Here is a 21,264-nt window from a genome sequence, read left to right on the forward strand (position 1 = left end):
TCAGGAAACACAAACATACTGGCCAAGCCCAACCTAGAACCAGACCGCAGTCGGAGTCAAAGGCGCATTCTAGTCTTTCTGAACATACCGGTCCGGCTGAGACGACGCATTCGAACCCCCACACAATGCACGAAGCTCTTCAATACGAACCATTGTCTCGAGATCGAACCATTCGAGTCATCGACTTGGCTCCCGGCACCTGGGACGAGCCTGTGACTTGCTCTTTGAGGATCGTCCACGTAGACGACGACGACACTCGCTACGAAGCCATCTCCTATGCTTGGGGTGACCTCAACGATCGCAAAACTGTCGTTTGCAACGGACATGTCGTTAGCACCACCCGCAGTCTGTTCGAGGCTTTGCAGCGCTTCCGATGCGCCGATACTACGAGGACGCTTTGGGCCGACGAGCTCTGCATAAATCAGGCCGATAACGAGGAGAGGGCCATGCAGGTGCAGCGTACGGTCTTCATCTACGCAAGTGCCGTTCGCGTGCTCGTGTGGCTGCAACATGAAGACGATCAGGTAGTTCGAGATTCACTTGATGCCATATGCCAATTCGTATGCGAAGAAAATGGCTTTAGCCGATTCGGATATCCTGTTATACAACGTCAAGCGCTGTATCAGTGGCGTGGTGTTGAGGTGACCAGCGTCAGCAGCGAATATTCATCCGTTAACGATTCTGCTGCGATGGACGCCCTGCGTCGTATATGCGCCTCACCCTGGTTCAGGCGACGACCGGTGGTTCATGAGGTGGCTTTAAGCACGTCAGTGTTCATATTCTGGGGACACGCTAGGATCGCATTCGATTGGCTGGGTATCGCGAGCATGTGCTACCTTATGAAGTTCGGCAATACCGGTGACAATGTACTGCATTGCTACGATCTCTTTAACTTAAGTTATAGCGATCCTAACGTCCCGTAGTACAGTAGAGTACGTTTTAATTATGCAACGTAACTAAGCTAAATAAATAAAAGCTGTCGGAGGCCTATACTATAACTATATATAGTAATAATATATAGGCCTTTGATACGTGTATCGGCCTCGGACAGGCTACATGGTTTACCACTTGGACTATCGAGATCGAGGTCAATAACAACAATGGGCGTCGCATTTCCCACGCTGAGCATACTTTCGCAAATATTTGTTACTTGTGAGGTGTCGTCCAACGACAATCCTTCGAGAGGGCCTACGTGATAAAGAGGAGGGTTGTGCGAACAGTCAATCACAACCGAGTCTCGATGTCGACCATCACAAAGACTCGGAACTTCCCCAAGGCAGCGTACTTTCATTATGTCGACCATCACATGCTGCGATATGCTGCCCCGAAGAACGCTATTCTATCGGCTAGACCACTAATGTAGTGTAGTACTTGTCCGTACCTGGAGTACCTTTAGGCCGCTCGTTACCTTCATTGTGACCACGGAGGTCAGTGCGGTCTTTCGTATATACGCCGTCTCGTATTTAATGCCTGGCGCTTATATTGCCCTTATCAAATAGTCAACTCCTCGATCTTATTTTCTTGTCCCCCCCCTCTTCTGGTATACGAGTACTTGAGAGGCCCATTCTTAACGCGCAACCGCTTGTATGACAGACGACTAATCCGCCTACGCTCTGTTCAAGTCCAGCAGCCCGCCGCACACCACATTTCCTAGTAGGTCGCGATCCGCTTCCTCGACCAGATGTACCGCTCCGATGATTACGTGGACGACAAACTGATCGGTCGCATCTACCGACTCCGCCATGACCCGAGTCGCATGTTCTCAGTCTGCCTATCGCCCCCTCCGTCATCAAAGCTGTACCTCACCTCGGATCAGTACAAGTGGAAGATGAGAGTACTGCCACCGCAGAAAAACGATCAAATGCTGCAAGTTATCAAGAAGACGATCGCCGAGTTGAACAAGCAGTACATGCTCTTCTGGCGCATTGGTTTAGAAGTGTCGCATTTGACGATGAGTCCTCCCCTGTGGCCCCGTCATTTGGAGGAGTACTCGACGAAGCTGTACGCTTTCAAGGAAAAGGATCGAGAGTTTCCGATGGCTGTTGAGGCAACACTATCGAGAGGCTGTCGTCGTTTGACCGCGGAGACCATTCTGGTACGCGAGAAAGACGACATGAACGGACCTAAACCTGGCATGCCGCTAAAGACATGGCTTCTGTTCCTGGTCAATTCTCGGGATAGCCTGGGTGAAGCTGGTTGGCAGCTTCAGCGGGGGTGGTGGGCATCGAACGACCAGGACTTCTCCATCATGACCTTGCCTGCCGAGATACGTTGCGAGATTCTCCAGCAAATCTTGGGTGGCAATATCTATCCTGTCGCCAGAGAAAATCCGAATGTGTCAGGGCCTGTGGTCTTTCTGGGAGCCAAGAGCGGGAATATGCCTGTATCTCATTGGCCTGAAGTCCCACCGGCTTCTCGGCCAGATCCACCCAACTATGCCATCCTTCGAGCCAGCAAACAGATCTACGGTGAGGGCCTGAAAGCGGCGTGGGAGGGTACAACAAAGCACTTTGCAGATGGACTTTGGCTGGAGAAAGTGCTGGAAGCACCAATTGCTCCATCTAACTATCGCTGGCTCACTCATATCCAACTCTCTTTGAGTACAAAAGAATGCTTCCGATTTTTCGGGATTGACATTCACCCCGTCCTTCGATTGCCGCCGCTTGTACCAAAAGCTCGCTTGCTGCAAGGAATCGCTACCCTTAATAACCTCGAAATCGTATTTGGATCACCATACGTTCCCTATTCAAACCCTTGGTTTTCTTTTCCCAATCGCCCGCCAACCATAATGAAGTATCCGTGTCATAAGACCATGGTCGAGTGGGCGCTGATCTTCGCCTTTCCATACCTCAAGCACATCCCGAATGTTCGGCTCGCAGGCTGTATCAAGACCTGCACAAAATCGAAATGGGAACATATCCTAAGCAATGAGTACTACTTGCGGAAAGAGAGCTTCAAGACTCACGGATACGACCCTGCTATGGAGGCTTATGAGCTGTTAGAAGAACAGCGCCCTATGCACCGGCAAGTGTGAATTCGACTGGTTTCTGACGCTCCTTGGACTGACCGACTGTGATAGGCCACCGATATGCTTGTGCCCCGCTCCTTGCTCACTGGGACACCGTCCGACAGGTCTGAAAGGCTTTGACTATGACGACTCATACGTGCCGCCTCCACCACGGACACCGCCGCCGCCACCGCCGCCGCCGAAGAAGAGTGCGCCAGTTCGGCCCGGCCAACTCTGGTCAAAGGTTCATACGGTATGTCTACCAGCTCTCCAGTGAAAACAGGCTTTGCTAATATCGCCTTAGAATGACCAAGACGTACAGGACGACTGATCTCGTATCTCACTGGCCCCTTGTATTGATGGAGCTGCAGGATAGCGCAACATGAACTGCGTAGGTTGTTCACGTTGCACTATATCTGATGCTTTCAAGCCATGCGTATTACTCCCGGTATCTTGTTGTTGGCCTGTGTCACTTAGCGCAGGCTGAGAAGCTGACGGTGTGGGGAATGGGACGAAGGGTTGGGCAAGACACGCTACTCGGTACGTGGCGCATGGGAAGGCGTACAGCTCGTGATTGTTCGATACGAAATTCTACCTCTCTATTCAGTATCTGTTGTCACATGCTGAGGTGTATTCAGGAGAAGTGTTGGGAAGGTTCCGTGATCGCCTCTTTCAGGTTGCTGGATCAGGCGGGTAGGTTCACGTGGAAAGTAGGAGAAGCCGCGAATGACGAACCATAGCAAACACCAGCACTCTTAATAGCTGCGCAGACGACCAGACTTGACAGTAAGAAGTCGGTCTAACGAGAAGTCATGAGCGACGCAGCCGAGACATTGACGACAAAACTAAGGAACGAGTTGGGAAACCTGCCACCATGGAAGGTCGCAACAACGCAGGAATACATGGACAAAGGCGAAACGACATGGTTGATCAAGAGAAAATATTGCGACCAGGCTGCCGAATACAATCAGTTTCGTCCACTCGCTCGTTCGGTACATCGGCAATGCAGAAGAGAGATTGGCAAATTCCCGGATATCACGGTCGACGTTATCAAAGGGTGGATTGCAGAGAAGTACTGGGATGATACTGAGGTGAAAGCTGAGTACCAACGGCAGTTTTACAAGGCGCATCCCGAGATACGTCGGGCAAAGAAGTTACTGGCTGAGTTGAGACGTGATCTAGGAGATTGCCATCTGGTCGACGAACAGAACGTGCTCAAGTGGGTCAAGAAGAACTTAACGGACGAGAGCGTCGAAGACAAGTATAGAAGCGCTCTTGGCAGGGCTGGTACTTTCAATCGCGCGGCGGCCTTGAGGTATCGTCTAGAAGATGAGGTGCCTGGCAATCTTGTCGTATCAGATGCTGAATTACTGGAAAGGTGTCGTGACAATCCAGACGACAACGCCATCGCGGACTCCTATTCGTTCAAATTCGACGCTGATCAGGGAGAAGCTGCGGGAGAGGATGCAGGAGGTGTACAGGAGGGAGCTGCTGAGGAGGGGTAAATCAGAGTAGTCGGAAGACATGAAAGATTATCAGTAGCAGCTAGGCAACTATTTGGCGGAGTGAATATCGCAAAATCATGGCTGTATTTGATCAAAATTCTATAGCTATACCCTGATCGGACTAGCGCACAACGCCCATTGCTGCGATGCGTACCCCATAGAAGATACAGTCTATCGCCTGTCTAACTTTGAGAAACGATACGCATACTAACGGTTCCTACACCCCGTCCATATTTGGCCTCGAAACCACCCTGCGACTGGCTCTCAATCCTCAGAGTCAGAGTAAGACACCGCAAATCGCGCGCCATGGCCGACAATGGCAGCCCTCCCGATGAACCCGCGGTCACACGTGTTGCGCTAGGAGACTGGAGCAGGGACGAATGTCTATACATCCAACTGCATAGCGAAGTGCTCCTTGCCGTCGCGCACCTACCTGCCGCGCCTTTTCATTCGATCAACGACATTTCTCAGTATGTTGGCTACTGTCAGTACTTCGCTCTTCCGGACGCCGTGACTAGTGACCCTCAAGAAGAGACAGGCAGCGGAGTGGTAAAAGGTATCAACACCTTCATCGCCAAGCGAGACGAGCTATCTGGATGGGTTATGTGGGCTCTCCAAGCGACGAAGATAAAAGCTACCTTCGACAAGAAGTTCCACGACGTCAAAGTGTCACCGGCCATGCTTCGGAAGTACCGCAAAATACGCGAGCGAATTGGCTTCGATACATACATATACAACCCAAAGTTGTACCCCGCGCTTTGGTCGTTCCTCGAAGACGCTGCTCGGAACCAGTTTCCGGAGTACCAAGGAGACGTCACTCAGGCCGAGCACACACGAGATGTCGACAACGATGGTAGCGCCCACTCCGTGACCAAATCCGGACCTGTCAACGACCAGGCGAACACATCGGACCAGGACCTGATGGAGGAGGACGACACATCTGCCGCTGGCGACGACGTGAACTCCGGAGCGACCGATGAGGAAGAACAATCAGAGCCTGGAGGCTTCGCGCAGGGTCAGGTCCGCGCTAGGTGTACAGGCACCAACAATGACGGAACGGCCTGTCAGCGAAGAAGTCTAGATATTGAAGAGAAGGATCGTGCGAGTTGGCGATGCCATCTCCATGATCCAGAGAAGAAGAAGATCACGGCCGCGGCTCGCGCGGCAAGGAATGCAGCGAAGAAACTAGCTGTGGCTTCGGAGTCTAAGAAGCAGAAGGGTGATAACGAGGCAGGAGAGGAAGAAGATGCGAAGGCAGGCGGAAAACGCGCTCGGAAGGCTGCAGCGGTGGCTGGAGAAGGAGCAGGTCGGGCATCCAAGAAGCGCTCAAAGTAAGCGCCATCGTATCATGAATGGTATATCCACAGATGTCGGCAGAGCAGGCCCCCAAGCCGCTTCATACACATCGATAAAGAAAGTTTGGATTGAGGGCGAATATAAGTGAAGGACAGAACGGGCAGTTGAAATATCGGCGGCGCATCATGTTTGTTGTGTGGTACAATGGAGATGAGAGCATCTATCGCCAGCCGGTGCTAAACAGTCGCTGCAAAACGCCTTTTTACGCCCCTCGTAGAGGAGATTACTAATAGCTAGCTATAATTCTTACTAAGTAAGAAAAAAAGCTGCATTATTACTATAAACTTTTATATACTTAATAATAAAGACTAAAAACTTAAGCTATTTTAGGCGTATAAAATAGCTCTAAGAATTTTCTTTTCTACTAATAGTAGTATATACTATTAAATTATTTATTATATAGCGTCTCTTCTAATTATATATATAATTTAGTATAAATATAGTCTTAATTTTAGTAATAGTATTAATAGTAGTATTCTCTAGCTTATAATTCTTAGTAGTATTATATATAATAAGCTACTTATAAAGAATTCTAATAAACGTTTTATAAGTATTTATTATAAGTTTAGTAAAAGTAAATCTTAAAAGTATAGCTAAAATAGCTTATAAGTTATTTAAAAGCTTTAAAAGCTTTATATATTTAGTAGAGTTATTTATTAAAGCTTAGTAAAGTAGTAAAAATATAATTAATAACTATAATAAAGTAGAAAAGAAAAAATAAAGAGAAAGAAAGTTTTTTATAGTAATAAGTATAACTTATTATAAGTAATACTTTATACGCTCTATTTAAGGTCTTTCTAAACCTTTTACTAAGTATTTAAAACTTTTATAATATATTAAAAAGTATCTAATAACCTTTTATAGAAGTAAATATAAGAACTAATATTATTTATTATAATTATAATAATAAACTTAAGAAGTAGTAACAAATAATTAATTATTTTTAAATATATACTAAGCTACTATAATAAATAAGCTAGTATCTAAAAGTATATTCTATAAAGGGTTATATAACACTAAACTGCTATAAACTCCTACACCTTTTACTACACCTTTCACTAGAATAGCGAGGCGCTTATAGGGCATCTAGAGTTTTACGAGGGATTTTGGTTCGTCGTGTCGACCGGCTTGCGGTTCCAGTAGCAGGTCATGTATGACAATGAAACGAGTCACTGAACTCTCTGCAATCGAGCCTTCTTGCAAGATCACCTATGGTTATGTGGCAGTGTCGCCAGTCGTTAGAAATGCCATTTGAGCGTGTTTACAATCTGTTAGGGTGGCGAGCGATAAATGATGAGATGCGCGGTGGTGGGCGTGGGCGAAGCCTGGAAAGAAATGAAGACAAGTTTGCAGTATGCTATGACGTCATCACTATTCATTCTCCGCGACGCGTCCGCGACGCGACAGCAACTCCGATCCCACCCTCCAACAGCACCAGCGCAGCCCCGAGATGGCATTCCCGCCGCCTCTCCATTTTCTATTATTTGCCATCTCTGTCTCCTTAATCCCATCTTTAGTACCCCTTCAAGCTTTCCACTCCTCTCGAAAACATTCTCCTCTCACCGCTTCTTTCCAAGCCACGATACACAACGGTTGCGCATCGCTCCAGCCTTGCTTAGTCTTGTGTATGCGAACACCAATCGCGTGTCGATGATTATTCCGATCACGACTCCCCGATAGGACGACCGTTTCAGGATCCTCGTAGTGATCGTTCGCGAGCATCGAATCTTGATCCAGGCCATTACGACCTCTCTGCAGCAGTATCTCTGCAATGAACTTGTGGTACTTGGGGTCTTCGACATCTACCATGCGATCTATGAGTTTACGGTCGATGTACCAAGTCTTCTTGCGAACTGCAGTGCCAGCCTGCAGTGAAATGCTACCAATTCGTTGCCAGAACTTGTTCCTGCTACTTGGAAGAAGTGTCACAGGTTCCGTATCCGTATTCCTCACCAGATCTATAACTCCGAGACAGCTGTACTTGATAGCCATTGCTATGCAGAAGTTCGCGAATTGTTGTCCGCCATCAGAAAGAATCCGCTCCAACTTTTCCAAAGCATTGTCGCCTTTGAGACCTCCACCACGGGACACAAAGGCTTGGCTTTCTTTAACGGTGACTTCGATATTGACTTTGTTGATCGTTGCATTGCGGCCGGCGCGTCCATACCTGTACATGACTGCGCAAAGAGCATCATTCAATAGTCTACCAACTGTCCCAAACTCCTTGGAAGTCTGGACCCATCCCCAGGCCAACAAGTCGTTCAACTCAAATGAGATATCAAACTTGTCGAGGTTATTGGCATCGGCAACGGGTGTGTCAATCCATCGCAGGCGAGGCTCCAGAAATAAACCACGTTCACGAGTTTCAGGTCTATGAATAATTATCCGGAGGGCATATCGTAAACCCAGTTGAAGCGAAGATGAGCGCTGAAGCACCTCGGTACGAAGTTGACGTGAGGCCTGACAGAGGCCAGCAGCGTGGTGCTTTACGGGGCGAGGAAAGACGGTGGGCGAAGATCGATGATATATATCGTAAACGTCGGATTCGGATACATCCACAGGCTGGGGGTTGTGCGTAAGTAGCAGTAGATCGATGATCTCATCGCGAAGCTCTCGGGGCAGGGTGAGTAGGGAAGCCATGGCGACACAGTTTGACCAAAAGATGGGGGTAGCGCTACGTTTATGAAAAGTTGAAGGTGCGAAATGCTGGAATTCAGATTGCTTTACTGGGGTACCAAGAATTGCAATGCCAACGATGACTCGGACGTAGCAAACTCTAGCGAGCCACTCACAGCCATCGCATTTCAGACGCAACCAATATACGAAGAGCTCAAAGAGACATCCAGGGCTTTTTTTCGCAAGGGTCTGCTTCAGTGTGTGGCACTGTGGGGCGAAGTTACCATGGTACCGCCAAAGTCTTCTCAAGCCTCCATCTCTTCCGACGTTTTCTCCCACGTCCCCCCAAAAATATATCGGTTAAACGCAAATTTCATTACGGGCAACATAGTTGTACGACAACCTCTTATCCATGCCTTCACTTACCAGAGCCATGGCAGACCGCAGATGGAAGTGCGTCTCAGCCAGTCGCTACGCCGTGCAAGTCTCGCTTTGCAGCTTTGTAGTCTACCTCTCCACCCTCATCGCGCAGACGTCTACTCCCACAGTCATGATATGGGGTAGCGCGCCATACATCGGTCTTGTTGTCGCTTTCGGAACACGATTTGGCCCATCCGATATGATTGCGTCCCAGACATACTGCGTCATCACTACAGTCATACTCTTGTACCTCGACAAAGCCGCGACCGCTATTGGCAAGACTGCCGAACCAAACTTCGAAGACACTGGACTTCAGCACCGCGCTGTACACTTTGCGCTTGCTTTCTTCGTCCTTTCCGAGCTGGAGTACCACCGACAATACTACGCTACCAAAAGCTTCAAGAAGTCAGATAAATCTTCGTGGCGTTCATGGGTGGCTGATGCCGATCGTACGTTTAATGTCTCGAGACATCAAAGCGTATACTGGCATCTGGGATCTGTCAATGAAGCAGACAACAATGAGTCTGAAGAATCATTCGCATCAACGGTGTACTACATCCTACGTGTGCTCCTCCTCGACAGCCTACCATTTCACTTAGTCGGCGGATGCTTTAATTACGCGATCAACAGCACGGTCAATCCGACTCCTCCTGCGAATGGTCGCCTGGCCATGCAAATGATCGGAAACTTCAATGTCTTCTTCAATACAAAGACTATATGGGGCGTCTACTTGAACCTCTGGGTACTGTCCAGGGTCGTACGACAAGCCAACTTCATTACCGTTTGGGGCATCTTCCGGGTGTCATCTGGTGCTCTTGACTGGTCTAACAGGAAGCGAGTAAATGTGTCTCACGAACATTACGAGAAGTCGCAGGGTGATCAATAACTATGATCGATATGCGGAGAGCATTTTGGACTAGTGTAGTAGTAATGCTAATTTATTGGAGTCTAATTGCCACATCTTTTACTGCAACAACATTGCCATAACATCAGCAGGCGTCCTCTTCGGTGCTGCGATCTCCAGCACCTCCTTGCTCGTTGTCTCTGCCTTTGCCTCGCCATTCCACGCCGATTGCGGAGCACGCTTGATAGAACCTATCACGTTCTTTGCCTGGTTCGACGCAGCGACCATGTCGTCTACGAAAGACAGATCCTTGAACTTAACGTCCTCAACTTTGGCGCCGATGTGCTTTTCAACCATCGCTACAACTTCATCGCCTGTGATGTCCTCCGGGCCATTGAGGACATACCTGCGCTTGTTGTGCGCAGAGGTGTCTTCCTGGAGCAGGAGATGCGCAGCAAAGACACCAACGTCATGGGGATCAATGACGCCGACCGGTCCATCAGCGCTCGCCATCGTGCGCAACGTGTGTTGTTTTCCGCCGTTGCGAACGGCCTTGATCAGCTCAGCAGCGGGCATAAGCCAGAAAGTCGTGAACACGTTTGGCTGCAGTGATGTCCAGTGCATATTTGCGTAGGCTGGCGAGTCAAGCATGGCCTCAATGGCCCAGTGCGTGCGTGGGTAGTAGGCAGGGCAGTCTGGCTTCACGTTCGCGGCTGTGGTGGAGATGCGCACAACGTACTTGACGCCGGCGTCACGGGCTGCAAGGTGGAATGTCGATTCTTCGGCGAATTGGTTGGGCTCGTTGTGTGAAGCTATGAATGCGCGTGCGACATTGTGTTCACGTAGCCAGTCCGCGGTGATCTCGACCCAGGTGTATTCGATAATTTCGACATGGGGAAATTTGGCGAGTGCCTTTGCCGAGGAGCTGTTTGCAGATCGTGTGATGGCGAGGACGCGATAGTCGGAGAATGTCTTGCTGGATTTGATGAGGTTCGAGAGGGTCTCAACGACACTGCGGCCAGTGTTGCCTGTGGCGCCGACGACTAGGAATGAAGAAGCCATTATCAGGACGGTGAAAATGAAGATGATTGAGTTCGAGGGGGTTGTTTCGAGGCAGGCTGATGATGCATGTTAATCGATCGAGATACCTACCTTTTGTACAAAGTTGCGGAGTGTCGACGACTCCGGAGTGTCACTAGTTGCGGAGTGTAACCAGCTGTTGAGCGCTGCGCGTTACATCACGCACCCGGATTTTGTCCGAAGTCTGACCAATCAGCTGGGCGCGGAGTGGAAACCGTTAGCATGATGTGGCGGGCGCTAGAAGAAGGTGCGTACCTCGCGCGACGACCATCCAACACTGAAAAAAAAAAGAAAACGCGGAAGCGGAACAAGCAGAACAGCAGCAATTGCGGGTTTGTTAGTTATTGAATGTCGGAACAAGCAGAAACCAAAATCGCATTAGTACTACTCCACGGGGAGATCAACGACTGCATATAACGTCCAACCTCCCAATGACACTGCGCCATCTGATGCGCACTTATATAACAGTATGAAAATACAAAGGCCAACCCAGTACCCATAGGCCACCGTCTATCCATGCATGTGGAAAGCGGTTGCTGCGCTGAACGACTTGATGTCTCCACGGAATCTTCCACCTACTCTGCCTCTTCCTCATCGCTATAGTTCTCGTCAACCACAATCTGACGAGTAGCATGGGTCTCTTCAACAATGGTAGTCTGCTCGACTGCAGTATGTTCGACGAGACGACCTTGGGTAGCCTCAGCTGCGGACTCTTCGATCGCGGCTGAGACCATCTGCTGTTCGGCGTCGTCATAGTCTTCCTCTTCCATCTCTTCGTCTTGCTCAGCATCGTCGTCTTGCTCAGCATCGTCGTCTTCGAATATCACCGATGAAGAATCATCGCCATCGTCATCGTTGTAGGCGCCGGCAAGGACTAGGAGATCCTCTTCGTCCTCGTCGAGCGCGGGCTGCTCAGCATATGGAGGAAACTTTGCGGTCTTCGACTTCTTAGCAGGCCGCTCTTGGTCTCCAGAGTCTTCCGAACCATGGCGCTTGCGAACCAGAGGGCTACCGAACGCATCTTCACTTTCCGATTCCTCCACGGCAGCCTGCGACTTCTTCTTGTTCGACGGCTTCTTCTTGGCTGGCTTCTTAGGCTTACCACCCTCGTCGTCGCCATCGTTTCCGTCGTGGGTGTTGTCGTACTCCTTTAGTAGAGCCTTGTCCGGCTTCCCAAAGGCGGCCACCAAGCGCCCCGAAGCTTCGAGTGCCTTGGCTTCAGGTGAAGGGTCGCCGCGCCATCTCACATTCGGTGGATCTTCGCCACGATCGTAGCATGGTTTGTACGATGTGTACTGGTAGCGAGTGCTCTCTACTGTCCGACCATCAGAGAGTTTCCCGAAAGGGGTGGCTTCCCTGAAGTCCTTGCCCTTGAAGCGATCGTTGTGAAGCTCAGTCAACTCCCAAATGGATGCTTCGGGATTGTCCCGCATGAGGGAAGCCAGGTACTCTCGCTCGATTTCCGACCACGGTGGATCAATGGTTACGCGATCAATACCCTGGTAACGGCGGTCGTTAAGAGCCTTGACGGTTTGCTTGTCATTCCAGTCTTTTGGTACCTTGTTATAGCAGTAGATGACCGGCTCTCTCTTGTGGGATGTAGGTTCGTTCTTGTCCTTCAACCGCATGTCCATGAGCGGGATGGCAAGTAAGTCTTCTTGGTTCTTATCCTGAGGGAGCTGATCAACGTTGTCCGGCTCAACCTGGAAATTGTGCTTGGTGTCACGGGAACCGCGCTTGTATCGGAAGCCACGATTCTCCCACATGGGAGGCTCTGTCTGACCCATGCTCTCGCGGGCAGAAGGCTGTTTGGGGCTGGGCCGAGGATCACCTGGCAAAGGCTTTACACCCCAGAACTTGCTCCATTGGTCCTCCGGAGGAATGACTATACTGTGGGTGTAAGAATCGAAGCCTTCTCCGACGGGCGGCTTTTTTGGCTTGGCCTTTGGCTCCATGGCGGCGGGTTCCTTAGCTGCTGCGGTCTTCCTGGGCTTCTTCGGGGTAGCGGCTTTTGCGCCCTTCCTGGGTTTCGGGGTAGGGGCGGCCTCTTCTGATTCTGACTCGTCCTTATCTGTGGGTCCTCCTTCCTGCTCTTCGATAGGCGCGGCAGCATCAGAGGCACTGGATTCGTCGTTCGCACTCGCAGACGCCGCTTCAAAACTAACAGCCTTCTTCGCTTTCCTCGGCGTTTTGGAAGTCAGACTCTGCCCGAGCTTCGAATCGGCGGGCTGCTTTGACATGTTGGGATGAGGCAGTTGCGTATCGGTGTGTTGGATCGAGCCAGGTGGTGGAGTAGTTGTATCGAAAGCACGGATAGGTTTCAAGAGCAATTGGATGGGGTCGCGTGTAGAGTTGTTGAGTCGGGTGGCAGAGGAGGGAGCGAAAACCTTGCTTTGCGGGGTGGGAATGGCGCACTGGTAGAGAGTTGACGCGCGTCTGGATTGGGAAGACATAATTGCAGTGGGAGACGGGGCGCAATAAGTAGGAGGACGGGGCGCGGCCATTGTGAGGCTACGCGTGAAAGGTCGTTCTGGGGCGTGAGGAGGGCGCTTTGACATCTAGATCGCACAGTGTAGAAATACATCTTGCGCGTTTGGTGTCCTTTGAAAGTGAACGAAAGTTGTGCGCGGATCAACAAAGCCAGCAACAGTGTAAGCAAGCCCACCCGACAATGTCCCAGGCGGACAAAGGTAGAAAGGTACGACAATTTCTCCTCGCGCGCACTCAACTAGGCCCTTCTATCGACGTCTTTCGAATGATGTGGTCATCTCGGTCGCTTCTCTTCACTATGCGGATAGTGTCCACGTAATTTGCGCGCAAGAAACCTTCTCAGCCAAGTACATGTGACTGACCTGAGAGTGCCTGACGCACAATGCCACATAGCGACGTGACCATGTGAAAGCTCATCGCTTGGCGGTGCCTGCGATACCGCATTGCTAAGGCAACGCGAGGGAATGGTCGCGCTCCGCTGTTGCACGAGGTGAATGCTGCGCACATCTCCCGCGACCTGGGGCTTTCGATGTACCACAACCAGTCGGTTCGGTTTTTCGTTAAGAGTATTGAAGCCAGGCAGTAGAGTCATTGTGTGGATCAATGAACTATATCGCAAAATCTTGGCTCGTGAATCCTGTGATCTCGCTTTCTGCTTCCTCACGCAAGCGACCATCCTCGAACTTTACCTACGTCTCGCAGCGAAGCATTGAAGCGCGGCGCCATACCTTTGGCTCAGGACTGACATATGAATGAAGAGTTGGTAAGGCACGCAAATGGCCGTACGATAACGGAAGTGTATATGCTGCTGCCGTGCAGGACATGAGGTCGGGGGATGGCAGCTTGGAAAAATATGAAAGTGTGAAAACGGAGGAACTTTGCGTCACCACAGATTTTTGATCGTCCTTTTCGTAGCAGCGCACGCGATTGAGCGGCTTGGTCTAAATGAGAGAGCTGTAGTCGGCAAATGTGACGACAGAGACAACTGTAGACAGGAAAGGGGACGGGACGTCGGGAGGTTTGCCAATCGATAAGATTGTCCTGGCGCCTTGGCATACGTAATGACAGCTAACTCGCGATCACGACTGCTGCGAGCCTCAGCTAGCTCAATCACTTTGATGTTGAGGTGTATTAAAAGCCTCCACACTGATTTAGCATTTTTTCGGGCTTTGCGTACATTGCATTCACCACTATCCCACCGAACCTGACTATCCCTGGACGCTCACGGCGATCGGCGGAGTTACCTGATGCCGATGCGCTCACATAGCACGTCGCGGTTATCACGTCTTTATGGGCCGGAAAGCGCAATAAGCTCGCTCGAGCAGCAGATTATAACATTCAACTAGAATGGTAATCGATCTTGCGTCGTGGAATTCATAGTGAACGGTAAAGTGATTGCGACAGCGCACCAAGAGGTATCAGAAGATGCCGACTAGATTGAAATTGGAATGGTGATTAGACATTATAACACTGCACGCATCCAATCAACATTGATGCATCCTAAACGGTGCGTACACTCATAGAAATCATCATCCCAATTCAAAGTTCTCAAACTCCACTTCAGGCCATGTTGAGCTCTCTCAATGGCGTGGCGATTAGCCAGGCCCATGCTGGGTGCAAGAGCAGAGCGGTAGGTATCAGGACCAGCCCGACGCTCGACTATCACTCCTTGATAGCCAATAAGGAGAGTGCCTGCAGTGAAGCAGGTGTGTCAATCGTGACGAGACAGATCGGCTATGTCAACGTCATTGACCTTCCTCTCAACCAACCGCTCTTCCACGCGGGCCTCGGGTTCCCGAGCCGCGATCGATATCGACACCGCGGGACAGCCGACTAGCGGCGGCGGCTGGCGGGTTCAATGGTCCATGTCATAACACGGGTCGCGGGTTGGCTGTAGCTCGGTGTGCAATCTATGCATCTGCCTTTGAGCTGAGGCTTGCCGGGCTGAGCGCACTCATGATGCGATTCCGTAGAGTTGATGCTGCCTGTCGATGCTTGTTCGATCCAGGAATGAAATTGTGGTGGCCATAGCGCATGGCTTTGAAGAGCGGCCCGGGTCGATGGGGACAGGACAGCGACTAGTGCGTGCGACTATGCGAACGCTTGTACCTGCATGACGATATCATGTTTTGTTTTCAGAGACTGGCGTCGCTCGCACGGCTGCTGCTGCGTTGGGAGAAGCTAGAGAACCGCCGGTACAATGTCCTCACTCTGCCGAATAGAGTGGAGTCGCTTGGTAGTCCATCGTCAGGGAATGGGGATGGAACTTCGGGTGTAGCTCGCTCGCGATGCTGGAGATGCTCTTCGTCCATGCGCAAAAGGTCCGCTTCGAACTGCTCCATCACAGTAAGAGCAGGCGCAAACTCAGGGCTCAAGAAGTTCTGGAGTGGCGGAGGAACGGCCTCCTGGCTCGCAGAGTAGAGTAGTTGGGGCCTCATGTTGATGAAGGGGCGAAGATGTCGAAGAGGTTGAGGATGTTGATGCGATGTATTGCAGTGGGTGAGATGCTGGCTTCTTTCCAGAGGGTCGCGTCGCGTTTATATCACAGTATCGCATGTCGTCATGCTCTCTTCTCATCCCACACGCGCTAAGTCGCGTGGCAGCTCCAATATCGTACCTGAACCCCACGAGCCGTGCGCAGTTTCAATACAATAATAAAATAAGACGTTCCGGAACGATCGTATGTCATTTTCCCCGATCGCATGTTATTTTCCGATGTAGTGGTCACCAGCATCGTCATGGCCTTGTTCCAGACGGTACCCCTGAGACTTCCCGCTTTCCGGGGTCGATCGATCGTAGCGCGTCATCAGGGATGCTGCATCATCTGGCAAGATCCAGGTTTCACCCTAGCAGACAGCCCCGTGCGCGATGTGCAAGAATTGAATATTGAAGTTGTCGGTGGCTTCTTCCATGCGCTCCTGAGTCTCGTGAGAAATGTCTTGGTGTTGTAGGCTGGCATCGGCTCGCGCTTTCCGACAACACCCTGCCTACCTCGGCTCATCGGGCGAAGACGGCCAATGCGGTGACGCTCCTCACGAACACCTCGATGACCAGCCGTGAGCACCCTATCGTCATCGCAACGACACATAGAAATAATGCCCATCCCCACACCTTTCGGCGGTTTTCTGCCCGCTGCTCGAGATCCACCATCTGCATTTCTTGCAGCTTACATAGCAAATCCAGGCCTTAAGTAGACGATACTGCCCGGGATGCCCACCCCACCCTTCTCCCAAGACCGCCGAGACTGGCTGAGCGAAATTTCTGGACTGTTTTCCCAGCGCAAAACCAAGGACATTAAGAACACGACATCTACGTCAACTGTAAACCTTACATTTGGCAACCCAAAAGCTTTCGACTCTGTTTCAACTTTCAGTTCAAGATCTCGAGATGACGCCTCCACAAAAGATCAAGCAATGGCTCACGGGCCAGGACGGGCTCGATAAGCTCAGAATGGACGAGGCGGAATGCCCGGCCCCTGGCGAAGACGAGGTGTTGGTTGAAGTCCATTCCGTCAGTCTGAACTACAGGGATACCGAAGGTATGTACAGTGCGAGGTGGTCACACCTACTTTTGTGGCAGGGTCCAGACGGCCATTTGAACAACGCTAAATACGTGGACAGTCGCCATGGGCCTCTACAACCACCACAAGTCCGTAGAACATCCCCCCGCTATTGTCCCATGCAGCGACATGTGCGGTGTAGTTGTTGCGGTTGGTCCGGTTTCCAACAACACTTCAGACCCTTACAAGAACCCAGCTTTCCAGCTTAAGGAAGGTGACCGGGTCATCAGTACATTTGCGCCGAAGCATCTCAGCGGCCAAATCAAGGCCTCAGACATCGCGGGTGGCCTAGGCGGACCAGCCCCCGGAGTGTTGACGCAGTACCGTGTCTTCCCCACGTATGGCGTTGTCAAGATTCCAGATTATCTATCCGATGACGAAGCCGCTTGCTTGCCAATCGCAGCTGTAACGGCTTGGATGAGCTTGAACTGTATGCGACCAAATGGCGAGATCATTGGACCGGGCGAAAAAGTCCTGTGCCAGGGTACCGGCGGTGTAAGCATCTCAGCAGCCCAGATTGCATCCGCAGCAGGCGCAGATGCCATCGTCACATCTTCCTCCGACGAGAAGCTTCAACGCGCATCCAAGCTTGGCGCGAAAACAACTATCAACTACCGCAACACTCCCGACTGGGAGAACGCAGTCCTTTCTGCTACCTCCGACGAGGGCGCTGACATCATCATCGAAGTCGGTGGCGCGCAGACGCTTCGCAAGTCGTTCGAGTGCGTACGCTTTGGTGGATTGATCTCTTGCATTGGCTACCTATCTGGCAAGCAAGATGAGGCTGGCGACAGGACGAACACGAACTTGTTGTGCTTGAAGAGAAATGTCACTCTCAAGGGTATTGTGAACGGCCCCAGGACTGAACTCGAAAGAATGCTCAAGTTTTACGACGAGAAGAAGATCAAGCCAGTCGTCGACCGTGTTTGGAAGTTCGAAGAGGCGGATCAAGCGATCAAGTACCTTTTCAGCGGAGGACACTTTGGAAAGGTTGTCATCAAGGTGAAGGAGTAGATGATACTATTGGTGCGCTGTGAGTAAGAATATATCATATTTCAACACTTGCTATTTGCTACCTAGTGATGAACTAAGCGGAAGACTGAGCGCGCCGCTCAGCATCAACGCTCGCACCCCACTTGCGGAAAGCCGTAGTAAAACGCTTCGTTTCCTCCATAGCCTCCTCATACTCGTCAGCAACAACAAGTCCCTCATACCACGACCGCTCAGTCTCGGCCAGTACAAGACGCCACTCCTTGCCCTCCGCCAGCGCCCAAGCCAGACCATGAACACCCAGGCGTAGTAACCACAACGCAGCAGAGATCTTGAACCCCCACAACTCGTAGTTCTCTCGGTCCGCCGTAGGCCAGTTCTCTTCGTGGTCCATTACAGCTTCAATGACGCTGTAGAGACCTTCCTGGAAATGAAACGGCAGGCGGTACAGACAATGCATGATGTTGCTGATGTTGTCTTGGAACGGCTTGCTGTCGTTGGACCATTCCCAGGCGCAGTTAGCGAGAGTCTCGAGGCCGGCGATGAGTGAGAGGCAAGTATCGCACTTAAATGTGCTGTTGCAGGTCTTACGGCATTCGGAGGGGCGGAGGTGGTAGCGGCAGGTCTCGACGGCGGTGACGTGCTTTTCGCCCTGTATTATGTCAGTTGGAAGGCTTCAACGGCTAAGGAGAGTAGTGCTGACCTTCTCGAAGAGACTATCTTCAGTTCGGGTAATCTTGATGATTTCAGTCCAGACATCTTTCGCAGCAGTAGAGGGTGCTGCGGACGCTTCGGGGTAGTCGCCAGGGGATATGACCACGAAGTCGTCCATCTCTTCAGCGTCGTCGGCGATACTCGCAGCGCCCTTGCTGCTGACGCTGTCTGCAGTCTCTGGAATCTTAGAAGCAGGCATATTCGTCGCGATTGTGGATTAGTTGATATTATACTTTATAAAGAAGTTGTGGTGTGGTTTGAACCAGGCCGCAGAGCTGGGTGTCTGACGTTTTATATAGCACAAGAGGAGGAGAATTCAGCTAGGGAGTGTCATTCAGCAAGTGGATCTGGAAGAGGTCCATGGACTGAGAGCTTTCTTCCAGAAGGAGAAGGGTGCGGTGAATGTCTGCATCGCACTCTCTCGCAATGCGCAAATGACCAGATCAGGGACTCATTTGTACAGACATTCAGGCTTCAGCGGAAAAACGCCATCAAGCGTACTCGAAGAATATATGCTTGGGGATATCTTTGTTGGCCACAAGCTACAGCAATTATTCGAACGCAAGCTGACTTCCAAACAAAGATAAAACTCAATCCTACACGCTTCCCCGACTGAGGCAAACATCAAGACCAAATATCAAACATGACCAGTGCCGAGAAGCACATGTGTGCCCTGGCCTGGAAGTCTCGAACCTTCAGTCGTCATCTTCAGTTCGACCCTTTTTAGCAAACATGCCAGCCGCGCCCCTCCCCCACATCGTCACCTCCGCAGCAACCCGCCTCAACTCCATCTTCTTCTCTTCATACTCCTCCTTCCCCTCATTCACCACAATCCACGCCTCCTCCGCAGCCAGCAAAATCTGCATCTCGCTTCTCCCCTCCACCCTCCCCAGCATAAGACCCTCTGGCCCAAGCTTCAGCGCCCAAATCACCACCGAGATTTCGAACTCCTCGTCTCTAACAACCTCGTGCTCGAGATTCATCCAGTCATCCGGATCGAGTATGATGGAAAGAACGATGGAGAGACTGAGCTGGTGTTGCGGCTCTAGCATATGCAAGTATTCCGCGACAAAAGCGGGCTTCGTTGGGTTGTCGGAGAAGATCTCGGAGCAGATGCGTAGGGTGTCGAGTCCATCGAGAATTGCATTCGATGTTAAGCTAGGATAGGGTCTGGATTTTGTTTCGATGGCGAGGATTTTGGCGTAGTAGGCGATGGTGTCTTGTGCGCTTTTGTCCTACACGGAAGCGTTAGTATGTATGATTGAGCTTTGACGGGCGCTTGTATGCTTACTTCGATGGTTTTAGCAGTCTCGTCACGAACGAAGACGTAGCTGCCATCAGGGTGCCTCGGTGGAGTATCGTTGGGTAGGGCGACGACTTTCTTTCCGTCGACGAGCTGGGTGAAGTCTTCTTGGCTGTTAATATCGTCGTTCATGTGAGGTTTCTCTGGGCGCGGCATGATGGTCACCCTCGTGATGAGAAGACTGTAAACTCTGTATGTATTAGCAGGGTTGAGTTACTACGGGTGGTAGAGAGCCCAGTGTTCTCTCTCCAGGCCGGCCATCACTTTGGTATATGACAGAAAGTAGGTCAGTGCATGAGGCGCGATTCAATGCCAAGATGATGCGATATGCAGTATATGATTGAGCTTTCTCTTGCGTGAACTACCCTTCTGGACCATGACGTTAAGTCGTGCCTACGTCCGTGCTCGCAACTGTAGGGAGCCAGCAAGAAACAAAAATGCTAAACTACGCCCCTCTTATGCCTCTCGCTCCTCCTGAACTCGGTTATTGCTATTCGTCTCGCATGCCGGGCTTTCTCCGCCACGAATCTCTGCTCAATCCTGCAAGATCAAGCCCATAGATCGAGCGTAGAAACAGTGACAACACAGTCTGTTCTCATCAGCAACTTGATGCGTGGTTATCGAATTTTGACTTACCTTCGCAATTTCTGGCAGTTCTTCTGCATCATCCTTGCCGCCATCACCTTGAGTACCGGAAGTTTTCTTCTCCGCCGCTCCCTTGACAAACCCCTTTCTCACACCACCATTCTGCTCTTCCATTCTGTCAGCTTCGCTCTTGGAGTTTACATCGCCCTTCTCTTCACGCTCTGAAAGCTCACAGTCCGAATTCGAGCCTTCGGCGACGGAAGATTCCACGTCAGTGTAGGAATGGTAGTCAGCTTCGACGAACACGTAGCTGTCTTCCATTTCTTGGTCTTCGGCGACCTCTTCGTCCACGGTGACGATGTCGGTGTCGGGTAAAATTCCACAGGTGCCTTCGCTGGGCTTGATGATGGCGCGATCTTTGTCACTGTTGTCGTTGCTACCGACATCTTGCTCGGTAGAAGACATGGCTTAGAGCGTAAATTGAAGGAGAGCCTGATCTGTTGGCGATCGCGATGTAGTCTTGTGTGACCGCGAGTTGGGTGACTGCGCTGCCGTTGAGTGGCAGTGTAAGCACTTCCATACTAGAGTAGCTGCGTATATATGCGCCTTGAGAGTTCTACACCAGATCGCGCCACTAAGGCGACATTCAACCCTCTTTCACTCATGTCAATAAGAAAGGCTGCGATCTGCATGAAAGCGACCCAAGCTCCATTATATCAACATTCCACCAGCAGTTGCTTGTCCTTCGAAGGCAAATAGAGCCCGAGTGAAGCAAACGGGCGTTCAAGAGATCGC

The 21,264-nt window shown here is 50.9% G+C and overlaps 10 protein-coding genes across 10 annotated transcripts; 5 read left to right on the forward strand and 5 right to left on the reverse strand.

Moving 5' to 3' along the window:
* Positions 1-125: 125 nt before the first annotated feature.
* Positions 126-3,034, forward strand: J4E88_003561 (uncharacterized protein; the record flags this gene model as incomplete). Its single annotated transcript, XM_049397211.1, has 3 exons — positions 126-524; positions 924-932; positions 1,658-3,034. The coding sequence occupies 3 exons, from the start codon at positions 126-128 to the stop codon at positions 3,032-3,034; spliced, it is 1,785 nt and encodes a 594-aa protein (XP_049256599.1).
* Positions 3,035-3,819: 785 nt separating this feature from the next.
* J4E88_003562 (uncharacterized protein) lies at positions 3,820-4,512 on the forward strand (the record flags this gene model as incomplete). Its single annotated transcript, XM_049397212.1, has 1 exon — positions 3,820-4,512. The coding sequence occupies one exon, from the start codon at positions 3,820-3,822 to the stop codon at positions 4,510-4,512; it is 693 nt and encodes a 230-aa protein (XP_049256600.1).
* A 306-nt stretch (positions 4,513-4,818) lies between these two features.
* J4E88_003563 (uncharacterized protein) lies at positions 4,819-5,847 on the forward strand (the record flags this gene model as incomplete). Its single annotated transcript, XM_049397213.1, has 1 exon — positions 4,819-5,847. One exon carries the CDS (start codon positions 4,819-4,821, stop codon positions 5,845-5,847), a length of 1,029 nt encoding a protein of 342 aa, XP_049256601.1.
* Positions 5,848-7,392: 1,545 nt separating this feature from the next.
* J4E88_003564 (uncharacterized protein) lies at positions 7,393-8,508 on the reverse strand (the record flags this gene model as incomplete). The annotated part of the gene is made up of 1 exon (XM_049397214.1): positions 7,393-8,508. One exon carries the CDS (start codon positions 8,506-8,508, stop codon positions 7,393-7,395), a length of 1,116 nt encoding a protein of 371 aa, XP_049256602.1.
* A 409-nt stretch (positions 8,509-8,917) lies between these two features.
* On the forward strand, positions 8,918-9,790 carry J4E88_003565 (uncharacterized protein; the record flags this gene model as incomplete). Its single annotated transcript, XM_049397215.1, has 1 exon — positions 8,918-9,790. One exon carries the CDS (start codon positions 8,918-8,920, stop codon positions 9,788-9,790), a length of 873 nt encoding a protein of 290 aa, XP_049256603.1.
* Positions 9,791-9,868: 78 nt separating this feature from the next.
* J4E88_003566 (uncharacterized protein) lies at positions 9,869-10,810 on the reverse strand (the record flags this gene model as incomplete). The annotated part of the gene is made up of 1 exon (XM_049397216.1): positions 9,869-10,810. One exon carries the CDS (start codon positions 10,808-10,810, stop codon positions 9,869-9,871), a length of 942 nt encoding a protein of 313 aa, XP_049256604.1.
* Positions 10,811-11,403: 593 nt separating this feature from the next.
* On the reverse strand, positions 11,404-13,281 carry J4E88_003567 (uncharacterized protein; the record flags this gene model as incomplete). Its single annotated transcript, XM_049397217.1, has 1 exon — positions 11,404-13,281. One exon carries the CDS (start codon positions 13,279-13,281, stop codon positions 11,404-11,406), a length of 1,878 nt encoding a protein of 625 aa, XP_049256605.1.
* A 3,424-nt stretch (positions 13,282-16,705) lies between these two features.
* Positions 16,706-17,891, forward strand: J4E88_003568 (uncharacterized protein; the record flags this gene model as incomplete). Its single annotated transcript, XM_049397218.1, has 2 exons — positions 16,706-16,856; positions 16,939-17,891. The coding sequence occupies 2 exons, from the start codon at positions 16,706-16,708 to the stop codon at positions 17,889-17,891; spliced, it is 1,104 nt and encodes a 367-aa protein (XP_049256606.1).
* A 73-nt stretch (positions 17,892-17,964) lies between these two features.
* Positions 17,965-18,780, reverse strand: J4E88_003569 (uncharacterized protein; the record flags this gene model as incomplete). Its single annotated transcript, XM_049397219.1, has 2 exons — positions 17,965-18,519; positions 18,571-18,780. 2 exons carry the CDS (start codon positions 18,778-18,780, stop codon positions 17,965-17,967), a joined length of 765 nt encoding a protein of 254 aa, XP_049256607.1.
* A 496-nt stretch (positions 18,781-19,276) lies between these two features.
* J4E88_003570 (uncharacterized protein) lies at positions 19,277-20,934 on the reverse strand (the record flags this gene model as incomplete). The annotated part of the gene is made up of 4 exons (XM_049397220.1): positions 19,277-19,816; positions 19,873-20,074; positions 20,282-20,295; positions 20,521-20,934. The coding sequence occupies 4 exons, from the start codon at positions 20,932-20,934 to the stop codon at positions 19,277-19,279; spliced, it is 1,170 nt and encodes a 389-aa protein (XP_049256608.1).
* Positions 20,935-21,264: the final 330 nt, after the last annotated feature.

The sequence above is a fragment of the Alternaria novae-zelandiae genome (genome assembly GCF_023758075.1).
Source record: "Alternaria novae-zelandiae strain BMP 2774 chromosome Unknown scaffold_6, whole genome shotgun sequence".
Lineage (NCBI taxonomy): Eukaryota > Fungi > Ascomycota > Dothideomycetes > Pleosporales > Pleosporaceae > Alternaria > Alternaria novae-zelandiae.